We start from the raw sequence: 23,439 nt of genomic DNA, 5'->3' as shown, positions 1-23,439 counted from the left end.
AGTAGGAGCTATCAAAGACATTTATTGCATTAAACTATTATGACCAATTGTATCTGTGGTGTTAATTGCTCCATCCACCAAGCTGCACCAAGTCCCACTCACCACCATTTCTTTCATTCCTGTTTAATTGGCATCCCGGGAATACTGCTTCACACAGAGATGACTGGCTTCATCACAACTGGACTGTGTTTATTGCGGCCTCAAAGCTCAACGCAGATTAACAATGCCCCGACAATATACCTGGTGGGAATAAAGATTTTATGCAAATTAAAATCATTAATGCTTGGCATAACACATTTCCACTTGTCTGGATATTTAAAGTCAATATCACTGCATCAAAAACACTGAATAAATGGTTATGCAAGCAGTACATTTGATGATGATGTCATGGTGTTGTTGTACATTTTGTATTGTTTAGGATGTAACAGTGACTTTGGTTCACATATAATCCTTAGGCCTCCTAGTTTGAATACATTATAACATACAGCACATTTTACTCCACTTCTGAAAAGCATATATGGAATTTAAAAGCCTGTATGTATTTGTTGTATTGTATTTTAGTCACAATCGTTGCTATTTTGCGCCATCGTATTATCAGTATGTCGATTTCCTGAATGTGTTGGGTCTGATGTAACTACCAAAGGAAATATGCTTAAATGTACATTATTTAATCATTCTAATTATAAAAATAGTGGGTTTTTTCACAAAACAACCGTATAAATTACATGAATTTCTTACTTTTTTCATGAACAATTTTAGTGAATCTTATTACGGTCTCTGAGGTGTCTGTTAAAACACTCTTTTGTGATTTTCACTCCCAATTTGCATAAGTTGACAAGCCTTTTTCAATAGTTTGGTTATGATCTTTGAATAGTGACTTGCCATTGTAAGTGATTGTTATCTTTTCAGATGTAGTAATGATGAGAAAATGGGGTGACACAAATCTCAAGCATTACATTTTGTATTTAGCCGTACCGTGGTGTAAACTCAGGTTATTAGTTTAGTGGCAATGATAAGATGGTGTATTGTATTGCCATATCAACACGCTTAATTGTAATTAGCCTTAGTTAGTTTATTTAAATAAAGAGAGGGAAATAGCGCAGCATCAAACGCCCTTCAGGTGCATGAAAAACGTTTGCCCTGTCGTCGCCATTCAGAACAACTGTTCCCTATAAAATGCAACACAACATGTGCACGGGGTGCAGAACCTCCGTATACCAGAATACAGCAACATAGCATCCTGAACTAAATAACCTCCCTGTGGGATGGCTGCTGTCCTCTGAAGGTAACAGGAAGTGCTATGGGAGGACAGACTTCTACAGCCACATGTGTCCTTACATATATTAGAATTATGAATGTGCTCAGTGTTTGAGTAGATCATTGAACCAAGAGGAACAGCGTATGGTGGACACTGAAAACATTTGATGGCCAACGTATCAATTGTATATAGTATTTTTATTTTAACATTTACAGATTTATTTTTGTTATTTCTTTATACTATATTCTATTTTGCTCATCTACTGTATAGATATCTTTTATCACTGCTGACAGTTTTCATCTTGGCTGGCTTTGCCTGAATACACTCGTGTTTTTTCTCTTTATATTATCTGCATCATGCTGCAGCTGCATCCTGCCTCCCCACAGGAGAAGACCTCACCTTCCTTTCCTTCTTTGGGTCCTGGAGCTGATGTATTAATAATCACCTGGACAGCCATGGCGTTGAGTTGTGTGTGTTCCTTGTTTCTGTTCCCCAGGATTGCAGTAGACAGGAACGGATTGATCTACTTTGTGGACGGGACTATGATCAGGAAAGTTGATCGTAATGGAATCATTTCCACGATGCTGGGCAGCAACGACCTGACCTCTGCACGACCTCTGACCTGCGACACCAGCATGCACATAAGACAGGTAACAGTCTACCTAATTATACTTCATGCACACTGACTGCTTTCCTGTCACTACTACACTTTAGATTAACAATGTCACATTTGCATTGGAACAACTTGTCTCCATGATGTAAACTGCTCTGCAATACGTTGCATTTGTATGTGATTCATGGGAGACAGGGTTGTAAAATAGACACAAAAAGGCTAGTTTAAAGGAGGTTGTGATTCAACCCAGTTCATACAGTATGTGGCTCTGATGTGCCCTCAGAACATTTTTGTTTTTAAATCTTAACGATTGGATTTGGTGACCTTTACAGACTTTTTCTTAATTTATATTAAAAAACGTCAGACAGAGGAGAAACTGAAAGGGAGTATGAGAGGGAGTAAAATGGAGGAATGCAGGGTACTTTAGATTTGTTTCAGAGTGAGAATGTATAATCTTACATCCACGAGATGGACTTCAGGATGGAAAGAGCACCACCTACACACGTGCACAAACACACACACACACACACTCATTGTTGTTGGGTCTTGTTTCATCTAATCGTTGACACTCTGTGGGGTCTGTTTGAGCATTTCTTGCAGAGTTGAAGTTGTGTGGACTGTGATTGTGTCCTCCTCAGAGCTTAGCTCAGTTTGACTTGCTGTTGTCTGGTTGACCTCCTGAGTTCACTTGTAGAAACAAATAAACGGCGGCCCGCACACCTTTTAGGTTTTCAGCTCTGACTGCAGATTCATGTTGGCCAATTTAAGTCTGTAGGTAGGTGTATAAATGCATCAGATATATATTTGACATATGCCCCTCAGTCCTCTTTATTTTCAGTCAAGAAGATCTGGCCTTAAGCAACCTGTTCTCTCTTTCTGAAGCAGCAGTCATCTGTTTTGTTTTTATATAACATTTTTAATCCATCTGTCATTCTCAAACAGTACCACCACCAGTACCATGTGTTGTGATTCATTTAACTCAGATACACTGGCAGAATTCCACCAGGAAATACACTGTATATCATCAGTAGTATCAGATAGCAAATCAATGTATAATTAAAGAGTAGCATGTGAAGTGAAAGTCTCTCTCCTCTTTGTATCCAGGTTCGTTTGGAATGGCCCACAGATCTAGCCATCAATCCAATGGATAACTCCATCTACGTCCTGGACAACAACGTTGTGCTGCAGATCACTGAAAACAGACAGGTAATGTCCATACGCACTGCATGAAGTATGCACAATACATCTTCAAATGTTAGTTCAATAAATGAAGTTGATAGAGTAACATAATAAAACTGTATCTATATATGAAATACCCTCATGCAATCATGCCAATAAAACCAGCATCCATATATTTGTATTTTGTATTTGTTTTTAATGATTTAAGAAGGGACAACATGAGCACTTGAGTCCACATTAACACACAACTGACAAAAAAGGCGACATACATAAGCCAGGATAAAGGCTTAAAAAGCACAGACAGCATGTTTGACTGTCCAGTAACCGCTGGGATGTTTGGTCCTTAGTTGTGTGGGTCCAGTGTTCTGGGTATGTGCTGCCCAATAGGAAAAGGCTGACGAGTGCATGTGTGTGTACAGGTTCGTATAGTGGCGGGGCGTCCCATGCACTGCCAGGTCCCTGGGATAGAATACACCATGGGGAAGAGGGCAGTGCAGACCATGCTGGAGGGGGCCACAGCCGTCGCCCTGTCCTACAGCGGGGTCCTCTACATCGCAGAGACGGACGAGAAGAAAATCCACCGCATCCGACAGGTAACCTTGACGACATGTACTCCTGAAGTCAGAGTAACAATTGTGATCACTTGAAATGCCAAGTGATTGTAAGTTAACAGAGATCTCAGGATGAGCCGCACGTGTCAGATGAAGATGAGGAAGATGAACTGGATGCTCTCAGTGGTTCCTTTGGTTTTCTTCTGTTGGCCTTTATGAATGTATCATTCTGTCTTTCCCCTGCTAGGTGTCCACTGATGGGGAAATAACCCAGCTAGCTGGAGAGCCTTCTGACTGTGACTGCAAGGTACTGTACAACAGCAACCTCACATGTACAACAGCCCTGCATTTTCTTCTTTTTCATATCCTATTTTTAGCCTGCTTGTTATAGAAGAGAATAACTGTTCTCCTTGAATGTGTATGATTGTTCCCACGTCCTTCTTTACTCTTTATATGTTGTTTACAGAAACCAGGTTACACTGTTCATGTTGTGCTTTCTCTATCTGTAACTTCTGTTCTGTCTTTGCTCCTTCTTCCTCTCCCTCCTCTCCCTCCCTCCCTCCCTCCCTCTCCCGCCTCTCCCTCCCTCCTCTCCCTCCCTCCCTCCTCTCCCTCCTCTCCCTCCTCTCCCTCCCTCCTCCCTCTCCCTCCTCTCCCTCCCTCCCTCTTCATCCTGCAGAACGATGCCAACTGTGACTGCTATCAAACAGGAGACGGCTACGCTAAAGATGCAAGGCTGAACTGCCCTGCGTCTTTAGTGGTGTCTCCTGATGGGACCCTGTATGTGGCTGATCTGGGAAACATCCGGATTCGAGCCATACGCTGCAACCAACCCCCCACTGGTGTGTATATAGCACACACACGCAGAGTGGACATACTGCTGTTGCTACATATCTGTATGTGTGGAAAGAAGGGCCTCACTTTTGAAAATAAATGTTTATATATATCAAGACCAATCCCCAGCTTCTGTCTCCCAAACATCGGCTTTGGATTCAAATGGTTACAGTTACAAGCATCACTCTGGTGCACTTTGAGAGCAGAACTAAGAGGCTTTTTCTTTATGGATATTTGACAAATCACTCCCCTTTTAAACTGTATTCGTGTTTATTAATAACAACTTTGTTTTACTGTCAGATAGTATTTTATACCTGTTTTTCATTTATTCTCTTGTTTTTTTATAACTATAATGATCATATAAGGTCTAGATTTTTTTTTCGTGTGTTTATAAATTACCTCGAGGGCCTTATCAAATGATCTCGCGGACCGTATACGTCCCGGAGGCCTGAGGTTCCCCACCCCTGCTCTATGGCATTGTTGACTAATCGGTGCTGGGAAGATCTTGTACGAGTGTCTTAAAGACATGAAAGTGATAGTATGAAATGTATAAAGCGGTTGTGTGTGCAGGCTCCCTGGCTTCAGGACCCAGCTCCTATGAAGTGGCCTCCCCCGCCTCCCAGGAGCTCTACGTGTTTGATGGGAACGGGACTCATCAGTTCACCATGTCTCTGGTCACTGGAGACTATAAATACAACTTCAGCTACAGGTTGGTTTGTGTGGACATTAACTTGTAAACTTGTAAAACATTCATAGAGAGTTTTGTTTACGGAGTGGATACGGCACATGCCATATAACCACGACGTAACAGGTTTGATTCTATCTGTTGGTCCCCTGTTGTATGTCATAACTCTCTCTCTAATTGCATTTCTACACTGCCAAAAAAGGGAATCTCAAAAAACAAATACAAAATGTGTATTTTTCTTACTTTTATTTTCATGTTTGTGTTCCCTGTCAGCAATGAGGAGGATGTTGACGGCAGTGACGGACAGCAGTGGGAACACCCTGCGTATCCGCAGAGACACCAACAGGCTGCCTGTACGCGTGGTCGCCCCTGACAACCAGGTGAGATGAACCGACTTTAACCATTGGTGCACAACTTTTACTTTTCTTATCAAAATATATATTAACAAAAAACATAATTCAAGAAGATCCTGCAGTTTCATGAAAGAGCTGAAAAATCTGTTTTGATAACAACAAATATTTATCACAGTAAAGAAACTCATCGTGGCGTCTTACTGACTGCCTGCAACAGGCCTAATCTGTGTGTGTGTTGTGTGTGTGTGTGTGTGTGTGTGTGTGTGTGTGTGTGTGTGTGTGTGTGTGTGTGTGTGTGTGTTTGCAGGTCATCTGGCTGACCATCGGGACTAACGGAGGTCTGAAGACTCTCACGGCTCAGGGTCAGGAACTGGTCTTGTTTAGTTACCATGGAAAACAGCGGCTTGCTGGCTACCAAGAGCATCAGATAGGCTGGACCACCTTCTATGAGTGAGAGCTCCACTGTCTTTGTAATGGGGGACATGTTTGCACCGCTGAGGGGTGCATGGACAGTTGGATCTTCACATTTCAAAAGTGTTAAAAACCAACTGAGAAGGAGAGAAGCCTTTAAGGGTTTTATAGAGAAAAACTCTTCTGACAGATTAGCATTCCCTTATGTGATGTACACCTGCTCAAACTAGCTCAAAGTGGTTTATATTGTCAGGATCACAGATTTGTAACATCCAGTCCTTCATTTGCCTACAAGTTAATGTCTGGACATAATTCTGTGTCGGACTATAAAATAACAGACGACCTATGTAATGGGTAGAAACTCCACTGAATATAATATCCAACTCCTAAAAGTATATTATTTATCTACCTTCCGCTGAGTAGAAATAACAAAATAAATGTATAAATGCTGTAAGAAACTGGCAAAGGCTGGGTGTGGTGTGTGCCCATGTGCAGGTTGTGTTTTTTTTTATGTCTCATACTTTCACAAGGTTCCGTAAGGGACAATTACACAGTAATGGCAACCTAATCCCTGATCCCCCCCCCCTCCTCACCGTCCTTGTAGCTATGACAGCGAGGGACCGTCTGAACTAATGTGACCTTCCCCACCGAGTGGTGACCAATCTCCACGGCGACATGTCGTCAGGGGCTGTTGCTGTGGACATTGAGACGTCAGGGAGGGATGAGGACGTTCCATAAAACCAATCTGTAGTAATAGACTAATTCTACACTATGGTGCAGGGTAAGCTGATGTGTGTGTGTGTGTGTGTGTGTGTGTGTGTGTGTGTGTGTGTGTGTGTGTTGTGTGTGTGTGTGTGTGTGTGTGGTGTGTGTGGTTGTGTGTGTTGTGTTGTATGTGTGTGGTGTGTGTGTGTGTGTGGTGTGTGTGGTGTGTGTGTGTGTGTGTGATGTTGTATCAAGGGTTAGGAGGTGGTGGCCAATCTACTAAAGAAAGCCCTCCGGGGTCTTCCCTCTACACCGTCATAAATATAGCTCCACCTTAGCTTCATTATGGTCTCCAGCCACCACCACCTTCCTGGCACTAACCTGAGGCAAACACCTCAAACTATTAAATCTATATTTCTCCAACAAATCATGAATGTGTTATTCAGATTGCTTTCCACATATTTACATATATGAGTGCTGGGCAGGCAATTACAATTTGTAATTGCGATAAGAACGTGTTAACTTACCCAGCCCCCCAAATATATATACAGTCTATAAAGACACTTGGTTAGGGTCTAAGTGATTTATATCCACATTAATCTTTTTTTTATAATCCATAATTCATAAACTCAGTTAGTTGTTTTTTAAATGTACTGATCGACCATCAACCAACTATATTTTTAAAATGTGTAATGTTTTCTTGACATTTTGTCCATCACAGCAGTACCTTGGATTTCAGTTGATGATGAAAACACTGTTAAGAACATGAAACATTATACATCTCGATGTAAACCTTTGAAGAATACACCTGAGTGAGGAAGTGCGGTACAGCACAATGCCTCCCAGTGAGAGTTCTAGATTGAGTGGAACTGCCAGAGGAAAAATAAAGTTAGCTCCACCATCGTCATCATCCTTCATATCAGACAGTCAGGCTAAACGGCGGGGGGAAAACAATAATTTAGCACTGATGCCCTTGTTAAATCTGAACTAATGAGCCAGTTGAAGTGGCCGGCAGCGATTTGTTCCAGAGCGAAACAAGTGTCCCCGAGGGTGAGGGAAAACAGACTCACAGCAGTATTGATCAGAATGTAATGAGTTATTCAAAGCCATCGACAAGTGTAGCATTCCTCTCCATCAATACGTGTACATTATTCATGGTCTGGCCCTCCCCGCTATCATCTCTGCCGCACAGTGAGCCGGTGCTCCAGGTGATGTGGATCACAGGTGGTGAGGTGCAGCACAGGAAGAGAAAACAAGCTGCTGTCTGGTCAGCTGGAGGCTGCTCACTGCTGTTTTAAAAGCAGGGGAACATGTTGGTAATGCAGAGGTTCATTTTTCCGTCCTCAAACATAGGCGAAGTCGTACAAATTGTGCTCAAATTATTTATTTACCAAAAATGCAGAATCAAAAATATTTTCCTTTGAAAAAGAATGAATTAAATAAATAAAGATGAGTGCTCCAATTACTCAAATTAGGTTTTCCTTTGGTCCCAACAAAATATTAGCATACAAATACCACGGCTGCTGCCTGCTCTGCCACTACACCAAGACTGGCAGTATGGTGCCAAAACAGTCCCTAAATACACAGAGCCCCTCCCAGAAGGCTTATCATTCTATTAGCATTTTCTGCTTCTTAACCTTCTTCAAAATATATACACTATTTGATAACAATTTAATGAATAAATAGGTTATTCATCATCAAACTTCATCATCATCTATAATAATAACCAGAACACAATATAAGTATGCTCTCACGTGACCTAGAGATTGCATCAGTAAAGTTAAATCAAGGAAATGATGCGTTATTCTAGCCCCTGGGCAAGTAGCAATGATGTACACATCGCCAGATAGTTAAAAAAATGTTGTAGTAATCTTGTGAAACTGAAAAGTACAAAGCATTGCAATCAATACATGTTACAACAATATAAACATAAATGAAATCTATAAACATAGATGAATCATTAAACTTACAAACAATGCCTCCAGGTCTACATGAGCAGATGGAGCCGGATGTAAGAGGAGGTACAACATGTGGCTCTCTAGCTTGTCTGTCAGAAAAACATGGCCGTTGACCTTTCAACTCAGTCATGTGACTATGTAATGTGACCTCTACTGGCCAATGAAAACACAAACAGAAAAAAATTGCATGAATATGCTGCAATCAAGCCCAATTGCCTCTAGGAGGTGCTATAACAGCAAAACCGAAACTTACATGTAACGTGACAATGCGCCTCGCCAGGGGGCGATACTGCCCGCTCACCGCCAGACACGTAAGCACAACATTGCAAATTGAATGTATGTTTAAATAAATGTAGGACCAAAGAGTGTGCACCAAGGTCGCGCTACCGGACCCAGTTTAAACATTATTACTGAGGAACGGAAGGGAGCAGGACTCTGTGTGTGTGTGTGTGTGTGGTGTGTGTGTGTGTGTGTGTGTGTGTGTGTTGTGTGTGTGTGGTGTGTGTGTGTGTGTGGGTGTGTGTTGTGTGTAGTGTGTGTGGCCTAGCATTACTATCCTTGTGGGGACCTACATCTGTTTACACAGTCACGTGTGGGGACTCGCCTCCCTTATGGGACATAATGGAGGTCCCCATGAGGGGAATCATTAATTTTAGGGTGAAGACTTGGTTAGGGTTTTGGGGAACACACGGTGCTTCCGTAGGAGCGCCAGCGTGGTGCACGGGCTCTCGGGTCAATATTTGTTGTTTTAACAAACCTATTTAAAAACTCCTGTAATAAACCAATAAAAGTTTTATAAAAAGCCCTTTGTTTGGTCTGTGTTAAAAATGTTTTAATTAAATAAGGGTAAGGGTTAGGGTTAGGCTTGTGTTGGTTATGGTTAAGGTTAGGATAAGTCTCCAGGAAATGCATGTAAGTCAATGTAATGTCCCCCTGAAGTGATGTATACATGATGTGCGTGCGTGCTGACTGCGTGCGTGCGTGCGTTGCGTGCGTATGCGTGCGTGCGTGCGTGAGGTGTATGCATACGCTTGTCAGTGGAGTGGTCGGTCCAGTCGGTGATCCGCTCCCGTCACACAGGGCCTGACAGATGCTCTACATGGTGATGGCATGTGATGGCTGGCAGTAATGAGCGGTGTGCTGTCTTTCCACATGCATGACACACTGTACAAAGCCTTGCTTTTGTGCTGGAAATGGCTAGTGGGTGGCTACAAGTGACACATCACATCACCCCCATAATATTGAACCACAACATACATTCACCATCAAAGAAATAACACAGCGGCCGCTGTTAGCAGGAACCACATTTTAGTTGAACATTTTAAATATCTTTGTCATTCAAACATGTCTATCTGCATCCCCTCCCCCCCTCGCTAACTTCAGCTCAGCATTGATACAGTGTTTTGAATCCATGCCTTGAAAACAACCCCAGGCATGGATCCAATGTGGAATAGTGTTATGGATCTTCTTCATGCTCTCTCTTCTTGTCTTTTAGACCAGCTTCGTAACAGCTACCATGTGGGGAGCGACCACTCACTGAGGGTGATCTATGCCAATGGGATGGACACACACTACCAGACAGAGCCCCACATACTGGCAGGTATGCAGCTTCAGCACAAAACCCTCAAAGTGTACTGTAGACTAAAACATAATCAACTGAAATGCATTTATGTAGGACAAACCCCTTGAGATGGGGTCCTAACATACAGTACAATCAGCAAGACAGTCTTTTTTATGACAAAACCAAATGAAGTCACAATACAACCACAGACATTATTACTACAAGTCACAACACAAACAGAGGATGCCGAGATTAGCATGTGAACCAGGCAGGGCATCAGAACCATGTTTCATTTCTTCCACTCCCACACTCATAGATCACAGTTTGGACTCATTAGGATTTGTTTTCACTGCAAATATCAGAAAACATCAGATAAACAACACAATGCTATTGTGCAGACGTTTCCATTAACAGCTGAGCAATACTCAGTGGTGGAATGTAATTGACTTTACTTGAGTATTTTCACATAATAGTATTTATACTTTTACTCCCCTACATTTTGTAGACAAATGTTTTACTTTTTAATCCAACTACATTGTTTTTACAGATATAGTCACTATTTACTTTGCAGATTGGATTATTAATACAAAATCTAAATCAACTAATATATTATCCTCTATAATTATAGATTAAGCTACCCAGTAGTATATAAAGTCATTCAAATAAACTCCACTTTTACCAAGAGCAACATTGAAGTGATGAACACGTTAATGCATCAATATTTATAATGTAATAATCTAAAACATAAGGTGCCTAAAAGGGCCCATTCTGCATAACGAGTCCTTTTACTTTTGGTACTTAAATTATATTGTAATGCTCAGACTTTTTTACTTTTACTTAAAGAGCAACTTGCAGGGTTTTTCTATTTACTACATTTATGCTTAACTTTGCCTGAAATTACTGAAAAGTTGTGCGAGGTGCATCCACCCCCCTGCAGCACATACTCTCTCCAGAGGCCATGGGCTGGCATTTCCCACACAAGCACCTATCAAACAAAACGTTGATCAGGAAACCGTATTACATCTCTCTCCCCCCCCCCCTTCGCTCCTCTCTCTCTCCCCCCTTCGCTCCTCTCTCTCTCCCCCCTTCGCTCCTCTCTCTCTCCCCCCTTCGCTCCTCTCTCTCTCCCCCCTTCGCTCCTCTCTCTCTCCCCCCTTCGCTCCTCTCTCTCTCCCCCCTTCGTTCCTCTCTCTTCCCCTCCGGTACAGCACCGTAACGTAGTGTGGAGTTGCATTAGGTAACGCGAGATACGGCTGATACTTGCGCATTAGTTTCTGTAATGGATCAGTATCAACAGTCCTGACAGTAACGTTACTATATTATCAATACTACTTTAGTTATAGCCTGATATATGATAGCTAACTTTACAATGTTGTGATGTGACCGATGTTAGCTAACATGAACTGTAGCTAACGCCGGTCACTCACCAGACAGCTGCCCTGTTCTCCACTGGTTCTCCTCACACCACAGCTCCATTTCTCTCCGATGGCCGTTATTTATTCTAATCCTTGGCTGCTCCTGGTCTCTTGGCCGCCTAGCAGGCTCATAATTATAAGGTTGTGGTCCGTCATATGCATACGAATATACATTTCAACCTCTTCTGTGTCAAAACTAGCATTGTGAACCATGTTTATTAATACGTTAGACCGGCTGCTCTCCCCCATGTGACGTCACACGCGGGTGGTCTTTTTTATGCGGAAGTAAGAATGTCTTACAAAAAACGACGCCAGATGTCACTGTAGTGTATATTTCTGTATATCTTTTGAAAATCTAGTGTATACATCATTTTCCTACACATTTATTCACTGGGGTCTCTAACCTGCAAGTTGCTCTTTAAGTACAATTTTGAATGGAGCACTTTAACTGAGTATTTTTACACTGTAGCATTGCTACTTTACTTCTTCCAGCTCTGCTGCAGTGATAATGACCAGCTCAAGTGTCATGTCTCTGCAGGCTGATGTTTTACATCATGTTCTACAGCTAAAGCATTACAGCATGCTTTGGAACATAGTCAATAGCAATTAAAATGGATTAATACCATATGTGATTTGTGTTACACATGGAAGAGCGGGTCGGATTCCAAGCCTATGCAGTCAACATTTGTATAAATGTGTGGGTGTTGATAAAAAAGAGCTCAGTATTATAACCGTACCAGTAGGATTAAGATGATCTGCCATGCACCGTGAAGCTCTGCAGAACCACAAGAATGGCACAAGGTGACCAGGACATTGCAATAAAGTGAAAAATCAACAGTTTCATTTGTTAAAACTATCAACTTGTCAATAATAATAATTCCCCAGGCCATTCCCAAACATTACACACACAGCTCTCATGGACATATTGATGCACTGCTTTTTTCTTGCTTTGCATATTTTTTCATCTTAAGATATTGATGGTATTTATGTCTTTCTCATATCCATTTGAAGGTGCTGCTAACCCAACTGTAGCCCGACGCAACATGACGCTGCCAGGAGAGAACGGCCAGAACCTGGTGGAGTGGAGGTTCAGGAAGGAGCAGACCCGGGGGAAAGTCATCGTGTTCGGGAGGAAGCTCAGGGTGAGTGCTCTCCAGAAACAGGAGAACAGAACAACTCATCTCTGACCGGTGATCTACAACTCTTGCCGTCATCTCTGTAGTGGCCGATTTTCATAAACAATCACAAGTAGTATTACTATTAGACGTGCCACACTTGTAGAATTCCCTATGTATGAATGGCTTAGCACCATTTTTATTTGTTATTTATGCTTTACGGCATGAAACCAGGTCGTAAACAATAATTAACATTACGCATTCCAGAAACATATAAAACTATACAAAAACAGTTTTAAAAAAAATGTAATTCAAAGAATGTACAACTTTCTTGCCAACATAAACATTTACCATAAATAATAATACGCCTGTATGGCTCATTGTAGTACATGTCTTTACTGAGAGTACGGTTAGACTGCATGTTGTTCAATTCATCGATAGTATTCGACGGATAGGGACTAGTTGAATTTAATCATATATATTTACAATAAATATATGATCAGCACATATTGACACACATTCACTCTTAAAAACAAATTCTATATATGTTGTTGTTATGAGCTGTTAGGAGAAGGCAGGGACAGTGAGAGTTTGATCTACACAGTGGAGTCATTCATGTATGACAGCATGTGTGCTGCCCTGATGGTAATGGGGGGGTCATTGTTAAGCTAGCAATAATGACTTGCAGGTAGATGTGTTTTTGTAAATGGGTGTGCAGTATGTACACAGTATAATTCAGCTAGACGCTTGTGACAGTGAAGATCTGTGTTAAAGTGACAGTGGAGCTGTCCTGCTGCAGCACCATGATGCCAGAGTGAGGCGTTAATGATGGTGGGGGGGGCTGTGAGGCTGGATGAACACACTGAAACGTTGACTTTAATTAAATGAATTATGTCAACAAATGTCAACTGTTTTAGGTTAGTTGAAAGCAATAACTCTAAGTTGAACCTAATATTTTCTTATTTAAACACAACATTATTGCTTTCAACTAACCTATGTGAAATTTGCTGACATAATATTTTAATTAAAGTCAACGTTTCAGTTTGTTCAGTGCAGCAGTGAACTTCATTCCAGCCTTTCTGCTAAATGCTATCATGCTGCTTTGTGTGCTAATCCCAGTAAGGAATGTGCATTGAACACAAGATGTGAGTGAATGGAAAACTGAATGTTTTAGCATCTCGGTAGAGGAAATAATGAAAACACCTATTGTCTGTCAGACACAGCAACATGTCTGTGAGATGACCTGAATGTATGTAGGTCACTTGGTAATAGGATGTTTTGTATCTGTATTGCATGTTTTCCTAGGTTTATCAACATACTAAAGAAATGTACTAATGCTCAGGGTCTGTCAGCTATCCCAAACCCCCCACACAAGTACTTTAGTTATTAAATCCCATTCAGTTTGGGTTATTCTGCACAAAGGATGACAGCCATTAGAGATTCCTGTTTGGCAATGCAGTAAAAGCCTCAGTTTGCCTCCAATTATTATGAACATGACAGGCCATGCCAATCTACAAAATGATGTATTCCTCCTGATATGATGTGGCTCTCCTCTCTGGTTTCCCATCCAGCTGGCTACTACTTTAGCCTTTACTCACCTTGCTGCATTCAACTGCTCCTAATTTACAAACGAATGAGTGGCTATATTAAAAAAAGAGAAAATGGGTCTTGAGCGTTTTCCAGCAAGCCTCTCCCCTTAATGAAGCTGGTCTGTAAAACTGTTGATTGGCTAATTCTAAGTACTTCCCTGGCTTCAAAGATCCAGAAGGTTGTTAGCTCCGACCCGAGCTATCTGTCTTGGTAAATGGTAGTTTGAACAAACAGCACGTCATTTAGAAAGCGATAAAGAGCGGCAGGCTGGCTCTATGATGCCTCAGTGTTTTATGGGTGTTGGATCACAAGTTTGTTTTAATTCACTGCCTGAGGCACCTTATGTGGATTTAAACAGCCTGTTATTAACAATAATGTAACACCTTTTTTATTCTTTATCTGTTTGATTAGCCAGGTGGCTCATCCTAAATTATTATTGATGCTATATTTATTATATCTTAGAATTTAAAAAATCCAAAAAACAGACGGATTAAGATTTGGGACAATATAAAAATGATGTATGTGTTTCTGTGCAGATGGTCGTGACATCTGATGGTTAATTCCTTTAGTTTGAAGTTCTTAGTCTTCAACAAAAACATTCAACAAAATACATTTGAATCTTATGGGTATTCTTTCATGAACCGAGCATTTCCATGCTATCCAAAGGATCAACTTGATCAATTATGAGCTTTTCCTCTGGCGCCACATGTAGTATAATCAGCTACAGATACTAAGCATTCATGTTTCCACTCATCATAGATGTATATGGAGAGTGTCTTTATGCAGTGGTTATTTGTTTGTGTCCCCCCCTGCAGGTGAATGGTAGGAACCTGCTGTCAGTGGATTACGACCGTTCGCTGCGAACAGAGAAAATATATGATGACCACAGGAAGTTCCTGCTGAAGATCATCTATGACACACAAGGCCATCCCACACTGTGGGTTCCCAGCAGCAAGCTGCTGTCGGTCAACCTCACATACTCCAGGTGAGTGCTTCTATATACCAGTATGTGTTATGTTAGGGTTGTAATTGGAAAGGGTAGGCCAGTGCCATTGGGCTCTAAAGGCAAGTCCAACCATTTCTCAGTTTAAAGGGATAGTCTCAGTATTTCTGCTGTACACACAACTTTTCACATTTCTGCTCAACGAAAAGAGAAAAATAAGAAAATCCTCTTAGATGGAGTAGATTATGTCGGAGCATGTAGGTTAAAGTGGACCTATTATGCTATATTGGAAACATATATTGTAGGGCCATACCTATACAAAACATGTCTGTGAAGTTGTTTTTTTAAATACCAAACAGATCACCCATTGTAGCCATGCCTCATATTGCTCAAACCCCTCTTTTGAAGCCCTGTTAGAGAAACGCAGATTTTGGGTCCTTAGCTTGAAAAAAATAAATAAGAGGAGGCGGAGCTAATGCCTGATCAGAATTCTACCGGAGATAAAGTTAAATTCTGCTGTGATAAAACGCCATCCTGTTTAAACCACGTCAAAGATTATTTCTGAAACAGTATGGAGCTCAAATGCTTTCTCTCTTGCGGGTTTATCACAAGGTGAGTTCCTTTTTGTATTTCCTGCTTTTTAAACTCATGTGCTCTTCAATACAGGTTAGCTCTGAGTGTTAGCGAGGCTTGCTAATGTAAACAAAGACGAGATTACGTCCAAAACACGTCAGGCATTGTTTCTGATAGCAATTTTAAGTGGGTCCGCTGCCGATTTGACGTCAGATCGGCAGCAAATCTGTATCCGCTCGTTGTACCCCTGTTTTTAATAGATTTGGGTACGGAGGAAAAGAGAGAGGGTTTTATTTTCAGACGCTGCGTGAGTTCCCCGACGCACCGGGGACACATATTGATGTATAAAAGACATCACAAAGTGCATTTTGCATGATAGGTCCCCTTTAATATGAAACAAACAAACTAGTTAATGTCTTTCTCAATGGCAGCTGAATCTGGACACTGGTGTTTCTTATGGAATCCAGAACAACACCTCTGCCCTGAACTTCTACTTTCACAAAGCTCTGACGTAGTTTTTGTTGACACTTTCAGAATGGTCCTATTGGACGGTGGTGATTTACTGGAATGCCTTATATTGAAACTGGTTTCTATGTTGTCTACCCTGAGGAGGCAAAGTAACATAGAAACACTATGGTCCAGCTCTTATGTATGGTAAACAGTGAAAATGATGTGATAGCGACACCTCATGTTCACAATATGAACTGCATTTTAATGTAGCTACATAGAGCTCATGGGTCATACTGTATAAACGACAGCCGTTGCATATAGGTTTGAAATCCCCTGTGCAGCTGATCATGATGCATTCAAGAAAAGGTTCTACACACAAAGCTTAAATATATCTCATCCTGTATGGACCAGAGGCCTGTACTATGAAGCCGGATTTTTCGCTTAGCGAGCTAGCTTCAGGGAAAACTCTGGGTTTCCGGTCCTACGACGCTGGTTCACTTCTTAGCGGGCTAGATCTCCATGGTAACTTATGCTGAACGGCTAGCCTGGTCCCGAACAGGTTAGGTTCCAGGATAAGAGATCAACTCAGTGAAAGCACCGCCTGCTGACCAATCAGAGCTCCGTGTGCGGAGTTTAAAGCTATCAAGTCATATTACAGGATAGAGGAAATACAGAAAAACTGCCGTTGCAGGAAAGACGGCCGGCAAAAATCAACTGACTGTGTGAACGTGAAAATGAATAGAATATCCCCTCCCATCTTCAGAGCAATCTGATTATTATAACATTAGCGTTAAGAAAGCTTACTTAAATATCTGCCACAACATAAGTAACCGGATCAAAGTAACATTACGTACAGTCCGCGGCACTGTGAGTGCAGACGTCGATGTGTCCCATTATCATTCATATCATATCACATCATAATGTATCATATATTTCCTTATCTGAGTCAGCTGAGCCGTATCTGGCCGTGCAACACTCACAGTGTCACATACTGTATGCAGAAGTATTATTTTAAGCAACACATTAAGTTGACGAAACACTCGAGTCAAATGTAATTAAAGTCAGATCGTGTCTTGGACGGGGCAGTGATATCATAAACCTGTTAATGTACGCATTCAAACACTTTTTCTTTTACCAGCTGTATTCACCTTGCAGGTGCAGCTATGTGGCTTTGATCCTGGATAAAGTGTTTAAGTCATGGATGTTTAAAGTTTAACGTCTTCATATATGTCTAATATTATAGTTGACTTTTCATTCAGGAAGTATGACGCTGCGCTGTCAGTACGCTTGTCCATGTTTGTGATTGGTCGAATGCTCCAAATACCAGCATAACTGGTAGTTAGGTGCATAGTGCACCTAACTAGATAGGACACGGCTGGCTTGAGTTAACGAGTTGATAACCAGCGTCGTAGGGACAGTTTAGCCAGAGCGCGTTTGTTTTGGATTAGGTAAGCCGGGTAACTCAAACATATCCAGGTTATGTTGAACCGGCTTTGTAGTACAGGCCTCAGATATTAACCTCTGTGTGTGTGTGTGTGTGTGTGTGTGTGTGTGTGTGTGTGTGTGTGTGTGTGTGTGTGTGTGTGTGTGTGTGTGTGGTGTGTGTGTGTGTGTGTGTGTGTGTGTGTGTGTGTGTGTGTGTGTGTGTGTGTGTGTGTGTGTGTGTGGTGTGTGTGTGTGTGTGTGTGTGTGTGTGTGTGTGTGTGTGTGTGTGCAGTACGGGGCAGGTGACTGGCCTCCAGAGGGGTCCCACCACAGAGAAGTGGGAGTATGACAGCCAGGGACGAATCATTTCCCGAGTGTTCGCTGACGGGAAGATTTGGAGCTACACCTACTTGGATAAGGTAAAAGCCATATACACACATGAACACACATAACTGCACTGTAATACAGAAGTATAAGTCACATGCACATACAAATCACTAACTAAAGTACAAACAAGATACAACTCAAATCATTTTGTTCGACAGACTTTTACCCCACTGGATGTGTTCATGTGTTATTGTTGCATCACCATGGTGTGACCATGGTGGAGATCGAGACAAAAAGTATTTTGAGCTACTTTTGAACCCTTGCTGATTCCAACACACATTTCTGTTGCTTATAATGCAGGATTATTAGGGAGAAAATCGGTGCTAATGTACAATCACCTGAATCTAAGAAGCATTTTTCTGAGCTTACAATGAGCCCTTCATATTTGAACATGGAGCAGGTCCTCTTAACAGAGTCATCATGTTTCTACTATAACTCAGAACAGACAAACCAAACTCTGCCTCTACAGAGAGCCTTTCACAGTTTGATGTCACCTAAAGGCCACCATAGTTTCCAATACACACCTAAAGCCCCGACCTGAGTCCTGTTGCTTCTACAGTATGTTATGGTAAGGATGTCCTCTGAGAGAGTAAAACACTTGATTTGAAGTCTTGGTTATTTTTCTTTCACAGTGACAGTTCTAAAAAAATTGCAGGACCCTATTCAATAATAAATCAAACAGGAGCAACTGACAAAGGGAAGAGGACTGAAATAAAGACAAATGAAAAAGAGAGAAGCAGACAGAAATATCTCACAAAACAAGAGACTAGCAGACAAAACACAGGAAGAGGAAACAGATAAAGAAGAGGGATCGTTCCCTCCTGGAGAATAACTGAGCCATATTCTATTACTCCATGTGTCACTCTGAACACTCTCGCCTTCTCTTGTACTTGTTTTTCATTTGCTTCCTTCCTCCATCAGTCACTTTCTTTCCTTGCTGGAAATACTCACTGTAAGTCACTTTGGAGAACAGCGCCAAAAAGCAGAATTCATCATGCACAGCGACCAACATCATAACTGCATCTATATGGAGGCAAACATACTATAATTGATGATGAACACATGAGCACAGTGAGGGGGAACGTATGCTCATGTGTTTCCCCGATACTACTGTAGTAGTGCAGTCACATACTACTGTAGTAGTGCAGTCACATACTACTGTAGTAGTGCAGTCACATACTACTGTAGTAGTGCAGTCACATACTACTGTAGTAGTGCAGTCACATACTACTGTAGTAGTGCAGTCACATACTACTGTAGTAGTGCAGTCACATACTACTGTAGTAGTGCAGTCACATACTACTGTAGTAGTGCAGTCACATACTACTTAATGTCTTTGTTGTCTCAAGAAAGAACGGGTATAACAAACAACAAAATACAGAGGTAAAGACAAACAGTATGTAAGGCCAACTCAACAAGTGTGTCCTCTTTGCTGGGAGTCCCAGCAGCTTCTACTGAAGTCAGTCCCCAACTCCGGGGACTTCCGGCTGGGGACTTCGAGTGGCAGTATACGCCGTGAAGTTGTTTGCGGCCTGCCAGTAAACCCAAAGCAGAAGTAGACGAAGTGACGTCAGCGGCTTCATTTGCGTAATCTTCCCTCAGGGACTTAGACCCCGTTTACACGAGGACGATACGGGTTGTATCCGCATAGTTTCTCTTGCGTATAGCCCTTTCGTTTACACGAGGCCGTAACAAAACGATATAAACGGACCCCGCAAACGATAACGGGTCCCAAGGTGGATAGATCTGCAAACGGAACACTCTGGGGGGTCAAACGGCTCCGTGTGTACGCCTCTATACGATCATTTCCTGATAACGATGAAATAGCCCCGTCTCCCTCTCCCCACGAACTAAGTGCTGGGAACTAAGTGCTGGGAACTAAGTACGGCAAAGTACTTGGTGTGAAAGCAGCTATTGATCATGAAAGTGTTCTCAAAGCTGGTAAAGGTGCAGCTAGTTTGAATGACTTTGTATACTGCAGGGTAGCTTGTGAATTTACTCCAGGTGGAACTAAAGTCTGATTTAACACTTGATCATATTTCACATCATTAATCCACATCTGTGAAGTAACTAAAGGTATTAAATACATGTAGGGGAGTAAAGTACACCATTTACCTCTGAATTGTAGTGGAGTAGAAGTACAAATCTAAATATACTTACAGTAATTACTTTACACCACTGAACCTATGTTTGTACTTATTTATTAAAAAAATGATATCTGTAATTGTATCATAGTAGTATCAACATATCCCTTCTTAGTTATGACAATTATAATTAGAATAAATCATTCAACCTAAACAAAATTAAATATTTATAATGGGATTTATTTATTTTTCATCTAATGTTGTTGGACAGTCAGTCAGATAACTAGAGTAGAAATATAAATATATGTTTTGCATCATCGCTGTGTTGAGTGTAGAGTTGTTTATTTTAATTTTATTTGACTTATTTTACTACTTTCTACCTGTGTCTACGTCATCTGGTAAGACCGATTCATTCATAGAGTACAAACGTAATGAAAGGAGTTTGAAGGAGAAAAGGGAAATATAAGTGAAGAAACAAACAAACTTAGAGACCTCTGTGTGGCGTGTGAGCGCATCGGCCCGACGCACACCAACGGACAGAAAGGAGCAAATTGGAGATTAGATCTGCATCCTTCTCACGCTTCAGAATTATTGTCGACCACTGACAGTGCAGGAGGGTCCTGCTGGGATGGCTTTGCATTTTGTTTCGGACACACTGGAGAAAATTGATGTTACTTAATACTAGAAAAGAGTCCAGTTCTGTTCATCCTGCAGAGAGTTATGCATGCTAAGCCTCAGGCCCCGATGCCAGAGCGGCTCAGAAATCAGCCAAGGGACAAATGAAGGAGCAGGGCAGTGGGTCGTTATAGAAGTCCAGCAAACATTCTGTGTCATGTTGAGTGTGTGCTGCCAAGTCTGCTTGTCATAGGGAATGTTTGCCTTTTTTTTCCCTGAAGGTTGGCTGAAAATGTACAGCCTCTTTTCAAAATCATTTCATAACTGTCCATGCTGTCTTGTGCTGTGCAATAACATCTCCACCTGTGGTCCAGTTCTACAAACTGCACAAACGCACAATCACCCGGACCACACTCTGGCAGACAGAGCAACACATGAATGCTATACAGTTCATAATTATGATTGAATAACATCTATTATCTATTTGCTACCAACTGCAGCATTTCTCAACACTTGTCCCAGTGTTGATGCCCGTGTAACAGCCAGCAGATGGTTCAGTCAGACAAACTCGCCTTAAATAATTCACCTTTTATATAAAAGGTTAATACAAAGGTATTTGGTCCAAAGGCTCTACCAATCGAGAAACAAAGAAACAAACTTCATTTCCAGAGAAGAATGGCGATATTGGGTGATTTTGCAAAAGCCCTTCGTATGATATAAATAATATATATTTATTTTGTAAAGGCCCAGTGCCCAATTATCCCATCAATAGAGTTTTAAAACACTGGGCTGAAGAAACACATACATGAAGATACAATCTGATATTATCCCTGCTGAAAATCACCACTGGCAGAATGAGGGTTGTGGGGGAGCTTTGTCAGTCTTGGCAGGAGTGAGTCAGCTGATTCATTGTGTTTGTGTTTGAATGAGCGGGTGTTGATATGATAAAGCATGAATGAAGTAGTTGATGCCAGCATTTCATCTGTTCTCTGCCCAACCGAAAGTAATGCTTCATTTCAGATTAGCTGAGAGACCCCTGAAGGGTTAAAGGCATCACTAAACAAAAGGGCCAGCCTTAACAAACATTGAAATCTTCTTCTGCAGTGGAAAGCATGAATGAAGGCAGGTACAGGTGTGCTATAGACAGGGTTGGGAGGGTTATTTTAAGTTAATCCGTTACAATAACTAGTAAAAACATTGAATCAGGAACCTAATCTGAGTATCAAAATATCAAAGTAATGTAAGCTGATTACTTTCAGGTACTTTTGGACTACCTCAATATGAATGTGCAATGCAAAGAAAAACAATAAAATAAATAACAATAAGATGTGTTTTACTTAAAGGTGGGGTAGGTAATTCATTTCAGAAACACTTTTTGTTATATTCCATGGAATGCTCTTAACATCCCGATAGCAATTAATACATTAAATGCTTTGACAATAAATACATACAAATATGTCTCTGTGGAAGCCGTGGCGCTGTAAAAAGCACGACCAATCATTCTCAAATAACTGAATGGCCTACCTGCCTGTCTGCCTTCCATCTGTGCACAAACTTATCTCGTGCCCTCATTGGTCATGTGCGCGTTCGTGTGTGTTGGAGGAGGGGCTCTATAAGGAAGTCTGAAGGAAAAGGCAGATTTTTTCGGCTGCATAGTTTCAAATTCTAGCGCACTCGAGCTGGTTTCTCCATTCTTACCTACCCTACCTTTAGGTGTATGTAACAATGTAACCTTGGAAAAGAGCAAACCAAGATATTTCTATATTTCATATAAAAAATGTAGTAAGAGTTTACAAATGCTGTTTAAACTTGAATGTTCACATGATGAAAGCATAATATAAACCAGAAAGAAAATGTATTCAGGACATCCCATAATATATCTATCTTTATTTCTAAATGTATTCTAACACTGTAATCCTGCTGGTAATCTCTATTTTTTGGAATGTAACAGCAATCTGATTACTTGTTTTTTAAATGTAATAGTAATCGAATACAGATACCTTTTGTTGTATCCCGATTAAGTAATATCGTTACATGTAATACTTTACTCCCCAAGCCTGGCTATGGATGGATCTGGATGTTCTAGAACACACACATGCACAGACTCCTCATAAGCCTCAGCTAGCTGCTGTTAACTAGCTGCTAATGTCCCCTCAGAGCTGCAATCAAAACACTACTTGAAATGCAAAGCAGCTGTCTCACTCTCATGCAGGTGAGATTTTGCAAAAGGTCCAGTGGGGCACACAACCCCGGCAGATGGCACAGAAATATCAAGATATTCCTCTAATAGAAGCTGTAAAAAGATGTACTGCCAAATATTGTATTTATGATGTGGACTGGTGTGGACGTCCCAGTGTCTGTGCAGGTGACACCCTTTCAAAACTTTCTGTGGATATGTGTCACAGGTGTAAGTTGTTACATTGTGCTCTTCTCTCTGTGTTGGGCTGCTCTGACGTTGTGTGTGTGTGTCCCCCCCCCCCCCCCCCCTCTCTCTCTCTGACAGTCCATGGTGTTGCTGCTGCACAGCCAGCACCAGTACATCTTTGACTTTGACTCCGGGGACCGTCTGTCCGCGGTCACCATGCCCAGCGTGGCTCGACACACCATGCAGACCCTCCGATCCATAGGGTACTACAGGAACATCTACAACCCCCCAGAGAGCAACGCCTCTGTGACTGTGGACTACTCTGAAGATGGACAGGTGTGTGTAATAAAATCTGCAATATTTTAAAAT

At 41.5% G+C, this 23,439-nt stretch overlaps 1 protein-coding gene across 1 annotated transcript in view; it reads left to right on the top strand.

Moving 5' to 3' along the window:
• Positions 1-23,439, top strand: part of tenm3 (teneurin transmembrane protein 3) — a 171,543-nt gene that overhangs the window by 138,480 nt on the left and 9,624 nt on the right. Inside the window, 16 exon segments of the mRNA XM_034120952.1 lie at positions 1,754-1,908; positions 2,976-3,077; positions 3,470-3,643; positions 3,849-3,908; positions 4,281-4,443; positions 5,006-5,144; positions 5,394-5,409; positions 5,411-5,500; positions 5,781-5,923; positions 6,489-6,504; positions 6,506-6,665; positions 10,043-10,147; positions 12,535-12,665; positions 15,044-15,213; positions 17,912-18,038; positions 23,209-23,406. Of these exon segments, the coding sequence (XP_033976843.1) occupies positions 1,754-1,908; positions 2,976-3,077; positions 3,470-3,643; positions 3,849-3,908; positions 4,281-4,443; positions 5,006-5,144; positions 5,394-5,409; positions 5,411-5,500; positions 5,781-5,923; positions 6,489-6,504; positions 6,506-6,665; positions 10,043-10,147; positions 12,535-12,665; positions 15,044-15,213; positions 17,912-18,038; positions 23,209-23,406 (1,949 nt within the window).

The sequence above is a fragment of the Trematomus bernacchii genome, unplaced genomic scaffold (assembly GCF_902827165.1).
Source record: "Trematomus bernacchii unplaced genomic scaffold, fTreBer1.1, whole genome shotgun sequence".
NCBI classification, from domain to species: Eukaryota; Metazoa; Chordata; class Actinopteri; order Perciformes; family Nototheniidae; genus Trematomus; species Trematomus bernacchii.
The sequence above is the reverse complement of the archived record's forward strand: the minus strand, read 5'-3'. Positions and strand labels throughout refer to the sequence as shown.